The 20,705-nt window shown below is 26.9% G+C and overlaps 4 protein-coding genes across 4 annotated transcripts in view; 3 read left to right on the forward strand and 1 right to left on the reverse strand.

Moving 5' to 3' along the window:
• The first annotated feature begins 1,716 nt into the window (after positions 1-1,716).
• On the forward strand, positions 1,717-3,502 carry LOC122847413 (segmentation protein even-skipped). The gene is made up of 3 exons (XM_044145071.1): positions 1,717-2,009; positions 2,287-2,504; positions 2,622-3,502. Exons 1-3 carry the CDS (start codon positions 1,880-1,882, stop codon positions 3,450-3,452), a joined length of 1,179 nt encoding a protein of 392 aa, XP_044001006.1. The 5' UTR covers positions 1,717-1,879; the 3' UTR covers positions 3,453-3,502.
• A 7,718-nt stretch (positions 3,503-11,220) lies between these two features.
• Positions 11,221-20,705, forward strand: part of LOC122847422 (regulating synaptic membrane exocytosis protein 2) — a 55,749-nt gene continuing 46,264 nt past the window's right edge. The window contains exons 1-2 of the mRNA XM_044145090.1: positions 11,221-11,326; positions 20,389-20,476. The gene's annotated coding sequence lies outside the window, so the exon portion shown is untranslated. The remainder of the gene's footprint in view (positions 11,327-20,388; positions 20,477-20,705) is intronic.
• LOC122847424 (exostosin-3) lies at positions 11,854-15,314 on the forward strand. The gene is made up of 4 exons (XM_044145095.1): positions 11,854-12,175; positions 12,259-14,074; positions 14,148-14,404; positions 14,478-15,314. Exons 1-4 carry the CDS (start codon positions 12,020-12,022, stop codon positions 15,090-15,092), a joined length of 2,844 nt encoding a protein of 947 aa, XP_044001030.1. The 5' UTR covers positions 11,854-12,019; the 3' UTR covers positions 15,093-15,314.
• LOC122847425 (vitellogenin receptor-like) lies at positions 15,569-18,865 on the reverse strand. The gene is made up of 3 exons (XM_044145096.1): positions 18,669-18,865; positions 18,391-18,460; positions 15,569-18,305 (listed from the first exon to the last, which is right to left on the reverse strand). Exons 1-3 carry the CDS (start codon positions 18,669-18,671, stop codon positions 15,595-15,597), a joined length of 2,784 nt encoding a protein of 927 aa, XP_044001031.1. The 5' UTR covers positions 18,672-18,865; the 3' UTR covers positions 15,569-15,594.

Consider the following 20,705-nt stretch of genomic DNA (forward strand, 5'->3'; position numbering starts at 1 on the left):
CAAAGAAATTTATAGTTAGCAAATGAATTGCAATAAATTATAAAAAATTCAAGAATAAAATTGAAGGGTTAAATTCTGGTAGTGATGATAAAAAAATAATAATAAAATAAAGGTTTTACGAGACATATATTTATGAAACACAGTAGTGGGTAGATTGATACACACCACGTTGTCAATGACAAAAAGATCGACCTGTTTTATTGTTACGTTGTCGCATCCCCTTAACTTCAAGCTAACCTTGGCACAAGAGCAAAAGAGAAAAAAAAAAAAAAAACATAGGCTCGTGTCCAGACTAGGATCATAAAAAAATCCCCTATGACTTGTTTTGCCAGCGAGAAGAAATGACATATGCCAACAATATGTTTACAAAGCAGAGCCTCGTAAAGGGTGTCAATTGAATTTATTTTAATATGATATAAGTCGACTATATTATATCAATTTCTCTTTCTTTTTTTTTTTTTGATTTTTTTAACACTCATAGCTTTGAATTACACATCTGATTATTTTTTACCCCTTGTATATTATTGACATAATATTTATATCATCCCCAAATAAATATAAAGCGACAAAAAATTCAAAATAAAATATGTAACACTCTGAGCTTTTTTTTTTATTTCAGAAAATAGTATTTTAATAAGTTTCTAATGATGTGAACACACTCCAATATTGTCGGCAAGAGTTTAAAGCTTTTAAAGTATATATCATCTTAAAAAAGTGAAGTGGCATCAGTTGTGCACCCACTCAAAACATGACACTACATCATTTTTTTTTTAGCATCGTCATCAAGCTGACTTTTTGTCCAGATGCAAACAATTTTTTTAAAATTTATTTTATTTATTATTTTATAATATAATAATGCAATAAATTTATAACAAAAATTTAATTTTCATATATCTATATATAGATAAAAATTTTAAGTATCTAATTTAGTCTGATCATACCCTAATTTAATCAAGATATCGTTGGCTTCGTTGTTCGTATAGTAAAATCTCACTCTAACTAGATTATCAACTTGGTGAACATCATCAACGCCCACCCCAACAAAATATATATACTTATATTGTGTAAAACATGCATTATATGTATATATATGTAGTAGAAGTGGTGGTTGTAGGATCGTCTCGCATTCCTACCTCGTTTACCCTCGTTTTGTTCCGTCATTCTTCTCGTTTTATATAGATACAATGTCTCGTGGGTACCCGGTCTTATAATGGCTGCTATGAGCGAAGTAGTTGATTTTAAAATTTAGTTTATTACCAGAGAATATTTTCACAATTTTATAAATGCACCCTTTAAATTTATTATTATTATGCTTTTTTAATTCTGTCAAAAAAAGCCATAAAAAATATTCTATATTTATTTTATATAATTTTATTTTCAATTAAAAAAATATTTGTATTATTGCAAATTAAATTTCTTCAAAATATGTATATTATTTTTCTGGAGACAAAAGCTATGATACGAGGTGAAGCTTTTTTTACTCTCCCACTTTGGTAAAAGCTGGATGATGGTGGTGGCAGTAAGGGCGCGGTCTCTTTTAGCATCGCCCAATTGTGAAACTTGGTCCATTGTTTAGAACGGATGGGAGGCTCAAGACTTGGGATCTGTTTCCCCACTTTATATATACTCAAATATCGAATTTTACTGTGTGAGCTTGAAAAGCATACGAAAGCTTGAATAGCCCATTTTGATCAGTCGGGTTTTAGCTGTCTTTCAATCAAAGTCACTTGTTGGAAACAATCTTGTATTTTGGATATTTTTTTTTTTAATCTTTGTGATCATTTAATTTATATAATAAACATTGAGTGAATTAAATAAATTACAAGTGACACCAAGTGTAATTGAAATAATAGAAATTTGTTTTTTTTTGGATAATAAAATGTACGGATATTCCAATGGCAATTTTGATCAACTTAAAAAAGAGACAATAGTTGTGGATATTGTACCACCTCAGTATCAAGTTAGCCCACCACATAGCCCAGCAGAAATGCCTCACACACCTGAGAAAGGTTAGCAACGTTGATATAAAAATTTATAAAAGTGAAATTTCTAATTTTTCAAGAGAAAAAATATTGTTTTTCAAAGTGATATTATATTAATTTTTATATATTTAAAAATCACAAGACTAATCACGCGAATATTTTAATTATTGTCTTGGCAACTGTTATTATTTTACTGTCAGAGTATTTAAAATAAAACTTGATAAATATATTTAAATAAAAAAGTGAAAATAAAAGTGTAAGTTTAGTTGGGTCAGTCGTATTTTATATTGTAAATTTTTTACAGATGGCTCATCACAAGCGGAAGAAAGCAATAAGCCGCAACATCCAAGACGGTCACCGATTCCGTCATCAATGGACCCAAACATCAGACGTTACAGAACCGCCTTTACCCGGGAACAATTGAACCGACTTGAAAAGGAATTCAATCGTGAAAATTACGTGAGTCGTCCAAAAAGGTGTGAGCTAGCTCTTGAACTTCAGCTACCCGAGTCAACTATCAAGGTGTGTATATATTTATATTAATATCCTCAACTGATGCTGTCTATTTTTTTTTTATCGATATACATAAAAAAACGTTGAGCCTACTATGAATGAGTTTTAAAAATAATTTTATTACAGGTTTGGTTTCAAAACCGTCGGATGAAGGACAAGCGTCAACGTATGGCAATGGTTTGGCCGTACGCTGTTTATGCAGATCCAGCAATGATGAGTTTACTTGCTGCAGCATCAGCATCAATGCCACAATCACCCTATCATCATCATCATAATCAAGGCATGACACCATCGCATTTGACTGTTCCGGCAGGCTATCAAAATGCTGCAGCTGCAGCAGCTTTTTACGCAACAAGATATTCACCTTATGGATTACCACCAAGTCATCAGAGTGTTACTGCTACCAGTCCACCTGGTTCTGGTCTTCACAGATCTCATCATCATCAACATCATCAATCTCCACTTAATTATCATCCACATCATTTACTTCAACCTCATCAAATTCCTCTACCATCACCTCATTTGCCTGGCCTTGGTGTCACTTCACCCATTAGCAATAATGGCTACACATCCACGCCCAATAGCCAAGCAACTCCCACGACGCCTACTTATAGACCAGTTACTCAACTTCCTGAATTTAGCCCAGTCAATTCAGAGGCATCAAGTGATTGCGACTGCGCTGGCTCTATTCACCTTCATCATGCTCATCATCTTGCAAATTATTCACGTGACAAAACACTCTCACCGAAATCTCCATCAACACCACCACCCCCACCACCTCCAGCATCAATAACACCTCTAAGTATTCAAAGCGCATTTGAAAGTCAAAATTCTGGCTATCATCATGGACTTATTACAACTGTCTCTGTCACTCCAACAAAAACACAAATATCTCCTAAAATTGGAGCCCCAAAATTATTTCAACCCTACAAAAATGATATTACTCAAAAAGCGTAATTTTCATTTATTAAAATTAATTTTTTTTTTTTATTTATTGTAAATAGTTTCCCAAGAAAATGTGTAAAAAAAAAGGTTGGGTCGCTGTGCGAATTTTAGAGGTATAATATTTGCATGTATACATCAGTCTCTGATAATTGCAATTTAATTTTAGCATTAATTTTTAAGTCTATTTATTGTGATTGCATAAACCTGATAATAAATATAATAAATATAATAATATATTTTATTTTTGTGTCATTTTTATATCATCATATTTAAATTTATTTTCAGCCAATAATTATTTGCCAAGGAGTATTAAATAAAAGATGAAAAAAATCCAAGAAAATGGAGCTCATATATGATTCATTATTAGCTTAACATGTGGTTAAATAAATGTTGAAGAATAATAATATTATTTAGCATAACAATGGATGAATATAGAGCTGTTGTCAGATTGATGACTTTTGATTGTGGGTGTTGACAATTTATTTAAGTTGTAAATGGTGGAATCTATGAGTATATAGATATACGTCAATAAAAGCCAAAAAAAAAAAAACATAAATCTATTGAAAACGAGCAGCCACCAGTAGCGTATAAGACCAATTATCTCACCCCAATTTTTCATGAAAATTTTTATTTTGCGCATGCGTTAATTCACAACTTATCTGATTGTCGTTCAACCCCTAGTGGCTCACCCCATCGAATTTCAGTAGAGATGACTATTTCCTATTACATGGGTAAATTTTCTCATGTTGTATATACATGTACATATGTATTATACAACATGGCAATGCTGAGAGAACAAGATTATTCTGGATAAACACTTTGATACAGATATACATATATACACTAGGCTTGTTATATATTCTGATCGAAAAATATACCCGAGAAGTAAATATAATTTGATAGAGATTGATGATATTTTTTTCCCCGAATATTAACAGTGTATATAATATCAATTTAAAATATATTTATCTATATTTTATGGACTTTTAAAAATTATTAATGCTTGTTTTTTCTCAGACATTTTTATCTGTATATAGCAAATAAATTTTGACTATTTTTTTTTGCTTTAATAATTATATAATTGCTAACATTTTATTATCAAATGATCAATTGACTTTTGTGATAAATTTACTAATGTTTTTTCATGGAAAAAAAAATTTATCAATAAATTTAATAGGCAAACTGATTTAATTTAAAATTTAAAAATTATTTGATAATAAAATATTAATTATACTAATAAAATACTAGATAGAAAAATTAATAAACTGACTGAAGAGAAAAATTATTGTGGGAATTATCAGTTACATAATACAATCAAATAGTATTATGGTGAAAAATAATTTTTGTGACCTGTATCCATGATGCATCACTAAAATGAATCAATTTAATGCTTGCACGCTCGCAAAAGCAGTAAAATTAATCGGGCATTTAATCTCTTGTTGGATAGCATATATGCTGATAGATAAATGAGCCGTTGCAAATGAGCCTATATGCTTTCAATACTATTATATACTGTTATTTCATTTCTATCAAAATATACAGATACACCAATATCGAGATATGAACATAATAAAATTTTAGATAGCTAGATTATCAATTGTAATATCTATCTTTTATTTTTTTTTGGACATTGTACAATTATTTTCCCATCAATTGTGAAAAATTTTTTCGTGGTGTTTAAATATTATAAGCATAATTTTGTTTAGAAATATTTTGCTTAAAAAAAATAATCAAAAAAAAAAACAAAATTTTCAAAATAATTATAAACTCATATTTTTTTGTCGGAGATATTTTAATTATTATATACGGGTTGCTTTGGATTGATAGTAGTGCGAAAATAATATTGATAGTAGTCAAAAAGTTAAAGTGGTAGATAATTTTTTTTTATTTCTTAATTATATGTGTCGGACTTAATTATATCTTTTTTAAAACTAGCTACTATTGATTGTAGTAATATTTATTTCAATAGTAGTTTTATAAATTTGTTTAAAAAAATAATAAAAAAAAAAACAAAATGAGAATTTTTGAAATGGTCAAAAGAGGGTAGAGAGTGGATTTATACGACTCTACGACGACTACTGGTTTTTAATTTTTTTAAATTTTTTCAACTATAATAGAGTTGAGCTATCCTCGTAATTTTTTTTTCATTAAATTATTTAGGATCTAAGCTAATTGAGAAAAAAAAATTATAATTTTTGAAATGGTCAAAAGTGGGTAGGGGGTGGATTTTAATTATTTTTAATTTTTTTTAACTATGATAGAGTTGAGCCATCCTCGTAATTTTTTTTTATTAAATTGTCTAAGATCTAAGCTAGTTTAGGAAAAAAAATTACGAGGGTGGCTCAACCCTATCATAGACAAAAAAATTAAAAATAGTTAAATGCCACCTCCAACCTCTTTTTGACCATTTCAATATATTTTAAATAATTTAATAAAAAATTACGAAAATAATAACTACATCATAGACAAAAATTAAAATAGTTAAAATACCCCTACCTTTGACCATTTCAAAATTATAATTTTTTCTAAACTAGCTTAGACTTTAATAATTAAAGATAAAATTATGACTATCATAGACAAAAAAATTAAAAATAGTTAAATGCCACCTCCAACCTCTTTTTGACCATTTCAAAAATTATAATTTTTTTTTCTAAACTAGCTTAGATCTTAGACAATTTAATAAAAAAAAAATTACGAGGATGGCTCAACCCCATCATAGACAAAAAAATTAAAAATAGTTGAAATCCACCCCCTACCCCCTCTTAACCATTTCAAAAATTATAATTTTTTTTTCTAAACTAGCTTAGACCTTAGACAATTTAATAAAGAAAAAATTACGAGGATGGCTCAACCCTATCATAGACAAAAAAATTAAAAATAGTTAAATACCACCTCCAACCCCCTTTTAACCATTTCAAAAATTATAATTTTTTTTTCTAAACTAGCTTAGATCTTAGACAATTTAATAAAAAAAAAATTACGAGGATGGCTCAACCCCATCATAGACAAAAAAATTAAAAGTAGTTAAAATCCACCCCCTACCCCCTTTTGACCATTTCAAAAATTATAATTTTTTTTGAAAATTTTGTTTTTTTTTTTGATTATTTTTTTAAACAAATTCATGAAACTACTATTAAAAAAAAATTACTACAATCAATAGTAGCTAGATTTAAAAAAGAAGTTATTGATTCCGACACATTACGAAAAAATAAAAAACTATTCGAAAATTCGCACACCCCTAATTAGAAGCATAAAACTACTAATTAAAAAAAAAAAAAAAGAAGGCTGTGACCATCTAAAACCAGAAAAATTATATAATATTTCTTGAAACATATAAAACGGGATCTTGTAAATGTTTAAACAATATCAAAACCACAATATTCTTGTCAGTATATACAACTTGGTAAATTTAAATGGCAAATAAAATAATTAAGTAAGAACATAAACTCATCTTACAATATAAAAAGATTATTTTTATTTTATTTTTTTACGCCTTAAACACGTTGTTTAATTTAAAAAAAAAAAAAGTTGACAAATTCCCGGTGAAAATGTGTTATGGTTGGTCAGGCACTTGCTGACTAATACGCTGTACGACCTTAATTACATGAGCCAATACAATCGTAAATTCTAAAATGTGTCTCGTAAATTATTGTCTGCAGAAAAGCTCACAAACACATATATATTTAAAATGTACATATAGCTCAATCAATAAATTTCTTTTTTTCCCATTAATAAAAATCTAAAATCTAAACAAAATTATAAAAAAAAATTATTTGTTCAACTTGAAAATATCTCAAAACGAATAAATATATAAATCTACAGTTATTATTTTTTATCATCAATTTATAAAATGAAAAAAAATATTAAATAATAATACAAGTGTATATGAGAAAAACGATGATATCGCTGACGACAAGCAGTCTGTATTTTGGCAGAAGACCAATCCAATTACTCGTAATGCTTGCGTTTCTCTGTTAGCTATATATTTATTTTTATTTTATAGATATCGTTGAAGAAAATCAACTGAATGATCAAGATATATATCCAATGAATCACGAATAAAATGTCATTTCAATTTATTACATTTATTGCAAATGTTTTTTTTTATTTTCTTCAACTATTGCGAGTCAGTCAAAAAGACAAAGACAAAAAGCGAAAAAAAGGTTGGCCAATTTTGGAAAATAAATATATATAAAGATAGTGGCTTTTGTTATTTATGAAGAAAACATAATAATAGTTCGTATGATGGGACCTCTCTTGCTTATACGTGAATAAAATATATAGTACAGGAAAAGCCTTGGTGTTTCCTTGGCAACTGGGTACCATGATTCGTGGGCGGGACAATTTTAGTCTTTGCAATCTTTATACTATCACTATAGCTATATCGCGCACGAGTTCTACTTCCATGTTGGCAAATTTTTCTTCGGGTGGTCACATCAGACCTCCTGCTATTATTGACTTAATAAAAAGTAAAAATAAAAATAATAAAATATCTTTACCATCAACAGATTGTTTATTTTATTTTTCTATGTATGATAAATTATGTGTGTTTGACACATTATTTTCTAGACACTTTAGCTTATTTTTGAGATGTATTCATTGAAGGTGATAAACATATGGACACTGGTCACTAAACACCCGATTGAACGCGGGGGTGAATTATAAAAGAACTCTATGTATTCAAACTGGGCTAAATATTGCTCTTAATATATTTTACTCAGCATGGCTTTTAGAAACCATTAAACCACATAAATACATTGCTTTGTAAATGACTTTTATAGATGAATACACATACACAAATCCTACTCGATAGTTTATTTTTAATTTAATTCCACCTGGATTCTCGATGTTTAATTCTTTTGTTATCACGTATGTGCAATGATATTAATCAATAGTGATAAAATTTATTTGCAATTTATTTGATACAGTATATATACAAAGAGAAAACAAAACGAAAAAAAAATACTGTATCATAAATTGTCTGATTGAAATACGAATGAAAAAATAAAAAATAAAAACAACAGAACATAAAAATAATATTTCATGAATACATATAAGAAAAAGAAAAATACCTGGATATTTTTTCAAATTGAGGCAATAAATAACGCCAAATATTGACAATTATTTTGTCGTTTCGGTTCGCTGACAAATTAATGTACAATAAAAAATAAAATATCCCGTAATAATAATTTAAAAAAATAGGCATTAAAAATATTTGGCAGTATGTTGTTGACATGGCCAGTTGATAATTAACAAAAGGGTTTTTTTGACGCACGAAGTAAAAATTGAACAACAAATAAATAAACTGTTATGTTTGTCTTACCTTGTATTGAAGAACAGACTCTCAGTGAAGCTCTGGAGCATGATGATCGTCATGATGAAGCACGAGCTGATTTGAGTTATGCATTTGCATAAAAATGTCTCACTGCCAACAAGACTTGTTGAAATATCTGCAGCTGTTGTATAAAAATAATAATTTAAAAATAATTAGCGTCTTTTTTAAGAAAATAATATTATTAATTAATACTTTCTGATTGGATAATCATTAATTTAAAATTGATAAATGGTTTGAAATTAATTCAATTATTTTTTAAACCAATTGTAAATAAAAAAAAAACACACGTACCATCAATTGTGACATCATCAGCAGTTGTATCAGTTGATCTAACTGATGCACTAGAAACTCATCATTGGATTAGCCATGTCTTGGTTCATCAGTGTTTTATTGACATGGACAAGATTACAATAGCATCATCAGTATCTATGTACATTGAAAACAAATATAATTAATGATTCGATTGGTACTTGTATTTGAATAAAAATAATATTAAAACAACTCAATGTGTTATTGGCTTACTTTGTCTAATGTTTCGTCTCAATGGTTCCCTGCTGATGACATCCTCAGTCTTGGTTGTAACAGTTGGGTGTTTAATGATTCATCAGCATATTGATCATCATCACAAACAAGCACAGATCTAAATAACATATCAAATTAATTATTTTAATAATGTTTTAACAATTAGTGAGTTGGAAGTAATTTTAATTTAATAATTTATTTTATTTACCTCCAATAAAACAAGCTCCAGTAGCATAAGAGAGGCCATTGTTGAGAATAATATCATTGTTGTACATCCACATATTTGATGTTTTGTTATGCATCATCGCTTTGGCTTCAATTAATAAATCTAAAAAAAATAATAAGCCAATATTAGAATATTTTTTGATTGACATTTTACAAACCGGGAAAATTATTATCAAGAAAAAAAAAAAAAAGCTTACAACAAAAGCAGCAAGGGAGGGGATATTTGTCCAATTTATATTTTGATTGACATTTCGATTAATTAATTGTATGGGACAACAAAAACATGTTTGTAAATGTTTGTTTTATGTTGTTTATCATTTATTCAATTGTTAAAAGTGAAAAATAATAATTTTTACAAACCTTTTGCTCCGTTTTGTTCCTTGAAAATTGGCAATCAGGATTTTTCGTTTGGTGATGAATGCCAGCACTGACAACATCTGATTTTTATTGTAAAATAGATAGAATCAACAATTAGTCTTCATGCACAACATTCAACAATGATTAATTGATAGATTAATATTAAATTTATAATTTTTTGGAGTAAATAAAATATATTAGATCGAGTCAAGGTTGTTCTTACGTAGGAGAAGATGCGGCTGTGAAAATGGCGGATGCAAAACTTGGCCACATAGTAACAAGAATGTATGAGATAGAACTTGAATTATATTTTTTACTACAAGATAGCGCTAAATTTTATTTCTTTGTTTCTAAATCAAATTTATTTGCAATTAAATTATAATTTATAACAATAATTATTGTTTGATTATTATTTTGTAATTATTAGTTGTTATAACATATAATTATTCATAATTAACATCTATAATTATAATTTTAATTACAAAAAAGAAAAATTATTTAGCGTTATCTAGCGGGACAATGCATACTAACATTCTTACTCACACAATCTTGATACTGTCTAGCCACAGGCCAGCAACAGTTTACTCCCGCCATTTTCATAGCCAGCTTGTGTTTTTTTTTTATGTCCTGCTGAGCCCTGTTAAAACTCAATTTTATTGTGTCAATAAATAATCTAAACAACTATAAATTTGATGTTAATTAGTCGATTAATCAGTGAGAAACAACGTGAGTGAAAATTAGTTGGTGACTTTGACAAATGAAACTAGTATTGTCAATGTTGGTCGGGCCAGAAAACTTCAAAAGATGCCGACCAATTTACATGTAAAAAAATGGAGCAAATTGGAGCAAAGGTACATACAAATTCACAATATTTAGTTTGTAAACATTTAGACAATTGGATGAATAGATTTAATTAAACAAACAAGCTTCATTTAATGACAACAATCAATTGTGTTGTGACAACAAGCAACAATTTAATTTATCAAAATTTTAATAACATCTTGACAATAATTACAGGTCATGGATAATCGATGACAAAATAATAATGAGTCTAAACATTGGCTGATAATGGAGCCATCAAATACATTTGTAGAAAAACCAAGATCAGACAGAATGACATCAGTGTGTATCATTGATAATATTTCTGGAGCAAAAGCCAACATCAAGTCCTGCTGCAGTATATACAGTAAGAAATTGTTATTCAATTCAATAAAATAAAATATTGTCAAGGAAAATTTAATTATTATTCTAATTATTTTATTTTGATTGTTACAGCTGCGTTGTCAATTCACTCATGTCAAGATTTATTTAAAATAAAAACAAGATGTTAACATTGTGTTGAATAAAGAAAAACTTGAAGAAGAGTATCAAGACTACCAAGAGTACCAGGAGTACCAAGAGTACCAGTTGATGAATCAATAGCAGTTGATGCTGGCAGTGATAAATGGTATGTTTATTTTTTTTTACTCAGTTAAATAAATCAGATAATAATTTCTGATGTTGCTGTTGAGTGTCTTCATACATTGAGAAGAAAAATTAGGATAAAATCAAACTTCTAATTTTCAGTCAAGCAACAGCTATTTATTATTTAAATAATTCATTTCATATCCTTGCGAATCAATATATTTAATAACATTTAAATATCATTTATTTATGGTATTTACTTTTAAAAATTTTCCCCATCGTGCGATTGCAGCTCTGAGCGCAATATTAATTATCTAGTAACGAATTTATTTTTTCATCATCTTGATGATATAACGCGCGCTAACGATCAAAGTGAATCGTAGGATTCGTAGATTCGTAGATTTAAACAAGTGCATCTTTTCCAGTGAAAAAAAAAAATAATAAAAATAGAATAAAGTTGTGTAAAAGAGCAGCATAGTGCCATCTGAATGGTCTGATGCATCATCAGAATGTTGATACCGACCGAGTGTGGTTCCTCTTGGTTATGTCCAATGTGATCATTGGGTTTTTGTGAAGTTCTAATTGTTGACAAACATGTCAAACAATGTTTATAACACCGTTTTGTTTCAATGATTAATTGTTAGTTAAAAACAATTATAAATAATCAAAAAATAATTACAAATAATGAATAAGCTGTGATTTATTATTAATTAGTGAATAATAGTTTTAATAAAAAATGGCTGGTCTACTAGAATCAGCTCCATATTATCAATTTGATAATGGAAGAGGAGCATGTCATTGTTTAACACGTATTAAATTATCAAAAGTGATTATAATAATATTATTAATTTTAGTTGTTGTTTCTCTTTTTACACACAATTATTTAACCAAGGTAAGTGAAGTTTTTTTTGTTGACATTAAGTTGACTGTCATAACCTGTTTACTAACATTTAAAAAAATAAATAAACATTATAGCTTGACACTGGTTCACCGGGAATGGATATATCTCAAACTCATTCAAGATTAGAAACATTTGAAGATTTTACATCAATGAAAGCATCTGATTTAAAATCAAGAATTGAAGAAATGTTGAGAATAAAAACATCAGTTAGTAATGAACTACGTGATCTTGAAGGAAAACGTCAACGTCTTCAAAGAGATGTTAGTAGTTTTAGTCAAAAAATTGATGATTTAAAACAAGAATTATTACATCAACAAACAGATCTTGATAGATTAAAAATAAGTGTTGTACAAGCACAAGCAGCACAAAGAGAAGCTGTTGAAAGAAATACACCAGAGTTGGCACCACCAAAAAGAATATTAATAAATAAATTACCAGATATAATATCAACTATTGACAACTCAAGATCATGTAAAATGTACAATTGTTTTGATCACAGTAGATGTGCATTAACAAGTGGATTTCCTGTATATTTATATGATCCAGATTTATATACAATTGTTAATAACAACTGGGATATTGATGGTTTTTTACGAACAACAATAAAACAAACACTTGGATATAATCCTCATTTAACTAAAAATCCATCTGAAGCATGTATTTTTATTGTATTAATTGGTGAAGTATTATCATTGAAAGAAACAAAAACATCATTTTCATTACGAGTTATTGAACAAAAGCTACATTCATTGCCATATTGGGGTGGTGATGGAAGAAATCATATATTATTAAATTTAGCAAGACGTGATTTATCAGTTGCATCAGGTAATATATTTAGTGGTAGTATTAATACTGGCCGTGCAATAATTGTACAATCAACATTTTTAAGAAATCAATATAGAGAAAATTATGATTTAATTGTACCACCAATATTAGGACCACCAGGTGGTGATATATGGCAAGAATGTGAAAAAATAGTACCAGCAAGACGTAAATATTTATTATCATTTCAAGGTGAAATAAAAAATAAAAAAATTAAAACAATAACACCAAGACAAGGTGATGATACTGATGCTGATATTGAAAAAATAATAATTGATGAAAATAATTTAGATAATTTTATAATACAACATTTAAATGAAATGACAATTGGCACAACAATGGATAAATTTTTAATACAATTTGAATGTATACCAGCAATTGAAAATAATGAATTAACTGATTCATTTGATTGGTCATTATGTGGTACTGAATCATCAAGAAAAGAAATATTAAAACAATCAACATTTTCATTAATATTAGCACCAGCAAATACAAGTTATATTTCAACATCAACAATACAAGCAAGACTATATGAATCATTGAGATCTGGTGCAATACCAGTTGTACTTGGTGGTGATCAAATATTACTCAGTTATGATGAAGTATTATTATGGAAAAAATCAGCAATATTTTTACCAAAAGCACGTGTTACAGAAATGCATTTTTTATTAAGAGCAATACCAGATAATGATTTATTAACAATGAAAAGACAAGGTAGATTAATATGGGAAAGATATATGGGTACAGTACAAGGTTCTGTTGATACAATTATTGCTGTTATTAGAGATAGACTTGGTATACCACCATTACCAGCTATTCAAACAACAAGTCCAAGTGTATTTAATGATACATTTGTACCATTAAAATCTGATAATATTATTACTGAGCCAGAAGCTGAAGAAAGTTTAGGACCACTTGAACCACCATATCCATCACCAGCATATAAAAGAAATTATACATCAATGCTTATTCATAGACATGAAATATGGAATGATTGGGTTGATCCATTTAATTTATATCCACAATTACCATTTGATACAGTATTACCAAGTGATGCTAAATTTATTGGTAACTTGATAATTTAATTTAATTCAATTCATTATTTAGTTTTAATATTCAGCTTTTTTTTTTTGTTAATTAGGTTCTGATGTTGGATTTAGACCAATTGGCAAAGGAGCTGGTGGAGCTGGTAAAGAATTTAGTGAATCTCTTGGTGGTAATCATCCAAGAGAACAATTTACAATTGTCATATTAACATATGAAAGAGAACAAGTTCTTATTAATTCCCTGGCAAGACTTTATGGTTTGCCTTATTTAAATAAAGTTGTTGTTGTTTGGAATAGTCCAAAATTACCAGTTGAAGATTTAAGATGGCCTGAAATTGGTGTACCAATAGTTGTATGTTGTATATTTTTTAATTTTATTTAAATTAATTAATTTATTAATTTGTTTATCTTGTTTGTTTTAACAGATTATCAAGGCATCAAAAAATAGTTTAAATAATAGATTTTTGCCTTTTGATTCAATTGAAACAGAGGCAGTATTGTCTGTTGATGATGATGCACATTTACGACATGATGAAATAATGTTTGGATTTAGAGTATGGCGTGAACATCGTGATCAAGTTGTTGGTTTTCCTGGACGTTTTCATGCATGGGATCAAAATGATCATAATTCATGGAATTATAATTCAAATTATTCATGTGAATTATCAATGGTTTTAACTGGTGCTGCATTTATACATAAACATTATACTTATCTTTATACACATTGGCTTCCACAAGCAATTAGAGATAAAGTTGATGAGTATATGAATTGTGAAGATATTGCTATGAATTTTTTAGTATCACATTTAACTAGAAAACCACCTGTTAAAGTAACATCAAGATGGACATTTAGATGTCCTGGTTGTCCTGTATCATTATCCGAAGATGATACACATTTTCAAGAACGTCATAAATGCATTAATTTTTTTTCACAAGTATTTGGATATATGCCATTACTCAATACACAATATCGAGCTGATTCAATACTTTTTAAAACTCGTATACCCCATGACAAACAAAAATGTTTCAAATTTATATAGAAAAAAAATATATCAATATATATAGATAAAAATACAAATGGCAAATTTTTAATAAAGTATATTTATTAAAGTTCTCGATATTTACAATTTTACTAAACAAAAAAAATTGAACTTTATGTACCTGTATGTTTCCAAACGAGCTTCAACAGTATAACATTACAAATCAACAAGTTTAGTGCTATTATATCAACGTGAATCATGAAAAAAAAAAAAAAAAAAAAAGTCTTTAAAAATATCAATTGAAAAAAAAATTGCCATATGAATAGTTAAGATTTTTTTTTATTTTATAAATATATAAAATTATTATCAAATATTGGGAACGAAAGAGCGTCTAATTTTTTTTTTTTTTTTATCCAGAAAATTATTCAATTTTATATTTCGAAATTTCGACATTTTTTTTTAGATATATCACTTCTTTTAATTATTAAAGGTATGATGAATAAATAGGTAATTAAAAATTGAGGGTTTTTGAGGACATAAATCGTAAATTTATGTTTTGTTTTTATTTATTATCATTTAAACCAAAAATAGAAAGATACAAACAAAGTGGTCCATTTGGTGTTTTGTGACAAAAACGGTGACATGGAGGTTTTAATGATGAACATGTTATATTACAAAGTTTACCTTCATCACTTCCATCTGAACAATCATTTATTTTATTACAAGTTGATTGATAACCAACACATTCTCCATTATCACAAGTAAATTCACTACAAGCAGTTTTATCATTTTTATTGATATTATTATTAATATCATTTTCATGATCATGAATGAAACATGTTTTTTTATCATCATGTAAAATTGTTCCATTTTTACATGCACATTTATGATGTGTTGATGATATCACAATACATACATCACTACAACCACCATTATTATGATGACAATTATGTTTATTAATTTTTATTGAATTTTTAACAGTTAATAATAATGTGTTTTCATTGATTACATCGGAATATAAGGAGTATACTTCTTCTGCTTCATCGACATTTTTATCACACCAAAAAAGAAAATTTTCAACTGTCCAAAATATTTCAGAATTTAATATTGCAAGACTTGTTATAATATCATTTTCTTGTTGTATTAATTTTTCAGCATTTGTTTTTATATTCATTCTAAATATTTTATTTTTTTCAGCATAAAATAATGATGTACCATCTGTTGTCATTGGTAAATTTGATCCAGCAATATTACTTTTAATTATTTCTCTTTTATCACCTGACATTGTCATTTTATCAATTCTAATTGTGCTATTTTTTTTCATAAAATATGCAACAAACATTATTGCTTTATCTGGTACAACAATAATATTAACTGGTCTTTCATCAACGAGTATTGATGTTTTTTTTAATTTTGTTAAACTATATATGTCAATGAATTTACTATTAATATTTGTTGTGTATAAATTATTACCCAAATAATCATATGACATACCAGTTATGATTGCATGTGGTTCAAGTGTAAATAATTTCGATACTTTACTGTTTGTAACATTATATACTGATATTGCTTCATAAAGTTCATCAGCAACAATAAGTTGTTCACTGAATGTGTCATAAACCATTGATGATATTTTTTTAAATACTTGATTATTTTTAAATTCTGGTATACTTCTTGAATCACGATGATAAGTTATAAATTTTAAACCAGTAGATATTATTAAATATTTATCATTCAACTCATGTCCACATGTAATTTTATCTTTTAATAATTTTTTTCCAATACTACATGCACATGTTGCTCCTGAATTTGATAAAAGACATATATCTGAACATCTTTTACTTGTACATGGATTACTTAATGATGTTATCATAATTGGATGATATATACTCATTGCATTGACATGTTGATTTTCAATAACAATTAGTGTTTTTTGTATTTTACAATTGAGCTTTTGACAATATTCAATTGTTTTAAAATAATTATTATACCAGTATAATTTATCCTCAAATATATAAATCATTGTTGCATTCATTGTTAACTCATGAATTATAATACGACGATTTTTTCCATCAAAATCACATGATTCAACATTTCTACGAGCAATATTTCTATAATCATTTGTAAAATAAATACGTTCTGCTGGATAATCAATAACTAAATTATGTGGATTTGTTAAATGTTGCTTAACTATTGGCTGTACAAAACCACCATCCATTTTTGAACGATATATACCAGGTTTATGTCCACCTTCAATCCAAAACATTTGATTTGATGATGGATGAAGAGCAAGACCATGTAATTTACTAACATATTGATGATCATTTATAATTGTACAATAAGAGCCACTTGCAGTACATGCCATTATTCTGTGATTTAAATCATCAGTAAAATAAATATTACCAGTTTTCCAATCAATTTCAATATCATGAATTTGTCCAGTATCAAATGATACAATAATTTCTGATTCTAACATATTTTTTGATGATGAATTGGTGCCATTTGATTTGAGTATTCGATGAATATATTCATTATCTGACCAATAAATGTAATTGTCATTTTGTGTAATGGCATTTGCACCACTTAAATTTTTAACAGTTGGATAATAATACTTGGATTTTAAATGAAATTCTTTTATTTCCTTGTTTGTTGCAAATATCAATAATGGCTCAACATTATGATTATTCATGATACAAGATTTACCATCACTGCCAAGTGAATAGCCATAATTACAAATGCATTTGTATGAATCATCAGTATTTTGACATACATGATCACAAAGTTCTCTGGTATTTGTATTATCAATACATTCATTGGTGTCAACACATTCGTTTTTCTTATAATCAAAATGAAAACCCTCTGCAGCACATGGATTTTCATGTTTGCATTCTTCATCTGAATTATCACCACAATCATTTTCTCCATCACAAATCCATTGATAATTAATACAATAATGATTTGTACAATTAAATTGGAATGGTGATAAACAATTTAAATATTGTGTACAATTTTCAAATTCATCAGATCCATCGAAACAATCATCTACTCTGTTACATACTTTTTCATTTGATATACAATTACCATTTTTACAATGAAATTGACCTTGTATTTTGCATGATTTATCAATGAACATTGAATTAACTTTGTCATCAATACAATTACTTTCATCAGAATTGTCAGCACAATCATTGACACCATCACATATCATTGACCGATCAACACATCTTTCATTATTACATTTGAAAAATTTATCCCCCTTACAAGCATTTGATGCTGAAATTAATAATAACAAAAATATAAATATTTATTTAAATTTAAATATAAAATATTATTTTTTTTTTCTGTTTTCAATAATTACCATTTAATTGAAAAATTAAAACAATTGTTATGAAGCATATTAAATTCCAGATACCCAACTTTGTCATTATCTAAAAATACAATAAAATACATGAAAAATAAATTAATACAATATCAAACAAAAAGAAAATTAAAATGAAAATTTTAAAAATTTTCATTTAATTCATTTAATCAAGTAATTTATATAAAAATATGCAAAAAAAAATCAATTAAATTACTCTAAATTTTTAATGATTTAATTATTTAAATTGATGAAAATTAATTTAGTGAAAAATTTACCATTTAAAGTTGACCACGAGGTATAAATAATTTTCAGGTTATTTTCACTGACATAAATATTTTTTTCTCTTTGGAGATGTCGACGATGCACAGGTTGCCCATGGGACGATGTAATATGTGCATTTTTTATTTTCAGTTTTTCCTTGAAAACATTCATCTATTATCGTTCTATTATATTTTTGTCGTTTTCTCCGTATTCTACCTGTGTTTCAATAAATTTTCACTTTTAACTAAATAATATAAATAAATAATAAATACTTGATGAAAATCAATGAATATTACTTAAATATTAAAATTTATTTATTAATTTTTTTTTCAACAATAATCACTAAAAATATTGAAAAAATAAAACAAATTTAAAGTTATCAAATTAAAAAATAAATTTATTTTTCACTTTGTTTATTTATTTATTTATTTAATATCAATTTAAATAATTATTTTGTATATTTTTAATTGTATCTGATTAAAATATTCACACTATAGTTTTTTCTATTTTTTATTGATAAAAAATTATTATCAAATATCGAGAACGAAATATTTGTAAATATATATAAAAACAAAATAATAATAAATAACTAGGTAGCTTTAATTATTAATTTGTAGATATATTTATAAAAATACATTTTTTTTATTTAAAAAAAATTATACATAAAAATATTATATGAGAAAAAAAAAAAACGAAAAAATTAAATTTAATAATTGAAACAAGTTGGTGATGTATTTTTGTTTAGCTATTTAATCTTCTTATAGTTTTTTATCGTGATCATGATGATATTATCTGCATTTGTATTATTTGTTTGTTTGCTTTTTTTAAATAAAAATGATATGATGTTGGTTCTGCATTGCGGTGGTACTGCGATTTCTATAGGACATGCGGTCAGCGCTCCGTTTACTCTCTCTTTCTTTCTTTCTCTTTTATCATTTTTCTTCATTCGTTTTTGCATGGATGATACAGGATTTGAATACATGCATGAAACATATAGTAGACCAGCTTCATCAAAACGTTGAAGCCACAGTAATACCACATCTATCTAACATTTTTATTTTTTTTATTTTACATTAGTTTTATAAATATATTTTTCTATCATTGCTGAGGTTTTTCATTTACACTTTTATTATTCACGTATTTTCAAATTGAATTTTCATAAAAAACAAAATTTAAAATAAGAAAAAATAATATGGTTTTATGATTTTCTTAAAATTTTATTTAACGAAGAATAATTAATTATTATTTTATTTTTTTTTTCAACATCATTAATCATTATTTTAAATATTAAAATCATTCACCAGTGACCATTGACATGATCTGTTAAATTTTATACTTTTTTTTCTTTTGAAAATATTAATTTTTTTTTTTTTTTGCAAGCACGTATCCTGATGCAGACGTGCTTGATTGATGATATTTGGACAAAGTCCAAAAAATATATAATTTTTTTTTTTTTACTCTTCACAGGTGTATGAACTCTCTGTCAAAATAAAAATTCAAATTTTTTTTTTTTTATTATCATCAAATATTCATCAATTTATTTATCGATATATGAAAATGACTTTTTGAATATTTAAAAAAATTTTTATTGCTAAATTTTTTCAAGCCATCATAAAAAAAATTGTATATAAATTTTTTTGTTTTTTTGATAAATTGATTTATGTTATTTAAATTTGAAAACAAACCACGTGTTATTAAATGTTTATTTATTTATTATTTTTTATTTTTTTACAGAGAAGATGGAGCCACAAGTTTGATTTGTATAGTTCCGATTGGTTACATTTTCCGGATCAATACCCGCCTTTCCGTGACGCAAATACAGGTTGGTACTTTTCGGTTTATTTCTCGACAATTAATCAAAAATAGAAATATAAAAAAATCACCCCAAAAAACTACGAATAATGTTGGCTAGTATATTCCAAGTTATTCCAATGAAAAAGAACAAAATATTAACGATGAAAAATCATGATAAATATATTTTTAATTCTTTGAGGGTTGGTATTTTTACAACCCCCAATTGAAGTATCATCAGAAAATCGTCGACTTGAGCT

This window comes from Aphidius gifuensis, linkage group LG1 (assembly GCF_014905175.1).
Source record: "Aphidius gifuensis isolate YNYX2018 linkage group LG1, ASM1490517v1, whole genome shotgun sequence".
In the NCBI taxonomy this organism is placed as follows: Eukaryota; Metazoa; Arthropoda; class Insecta; order Hymenoptera; family Braconidae; genus Aphidius; species Aphidius gifuensis.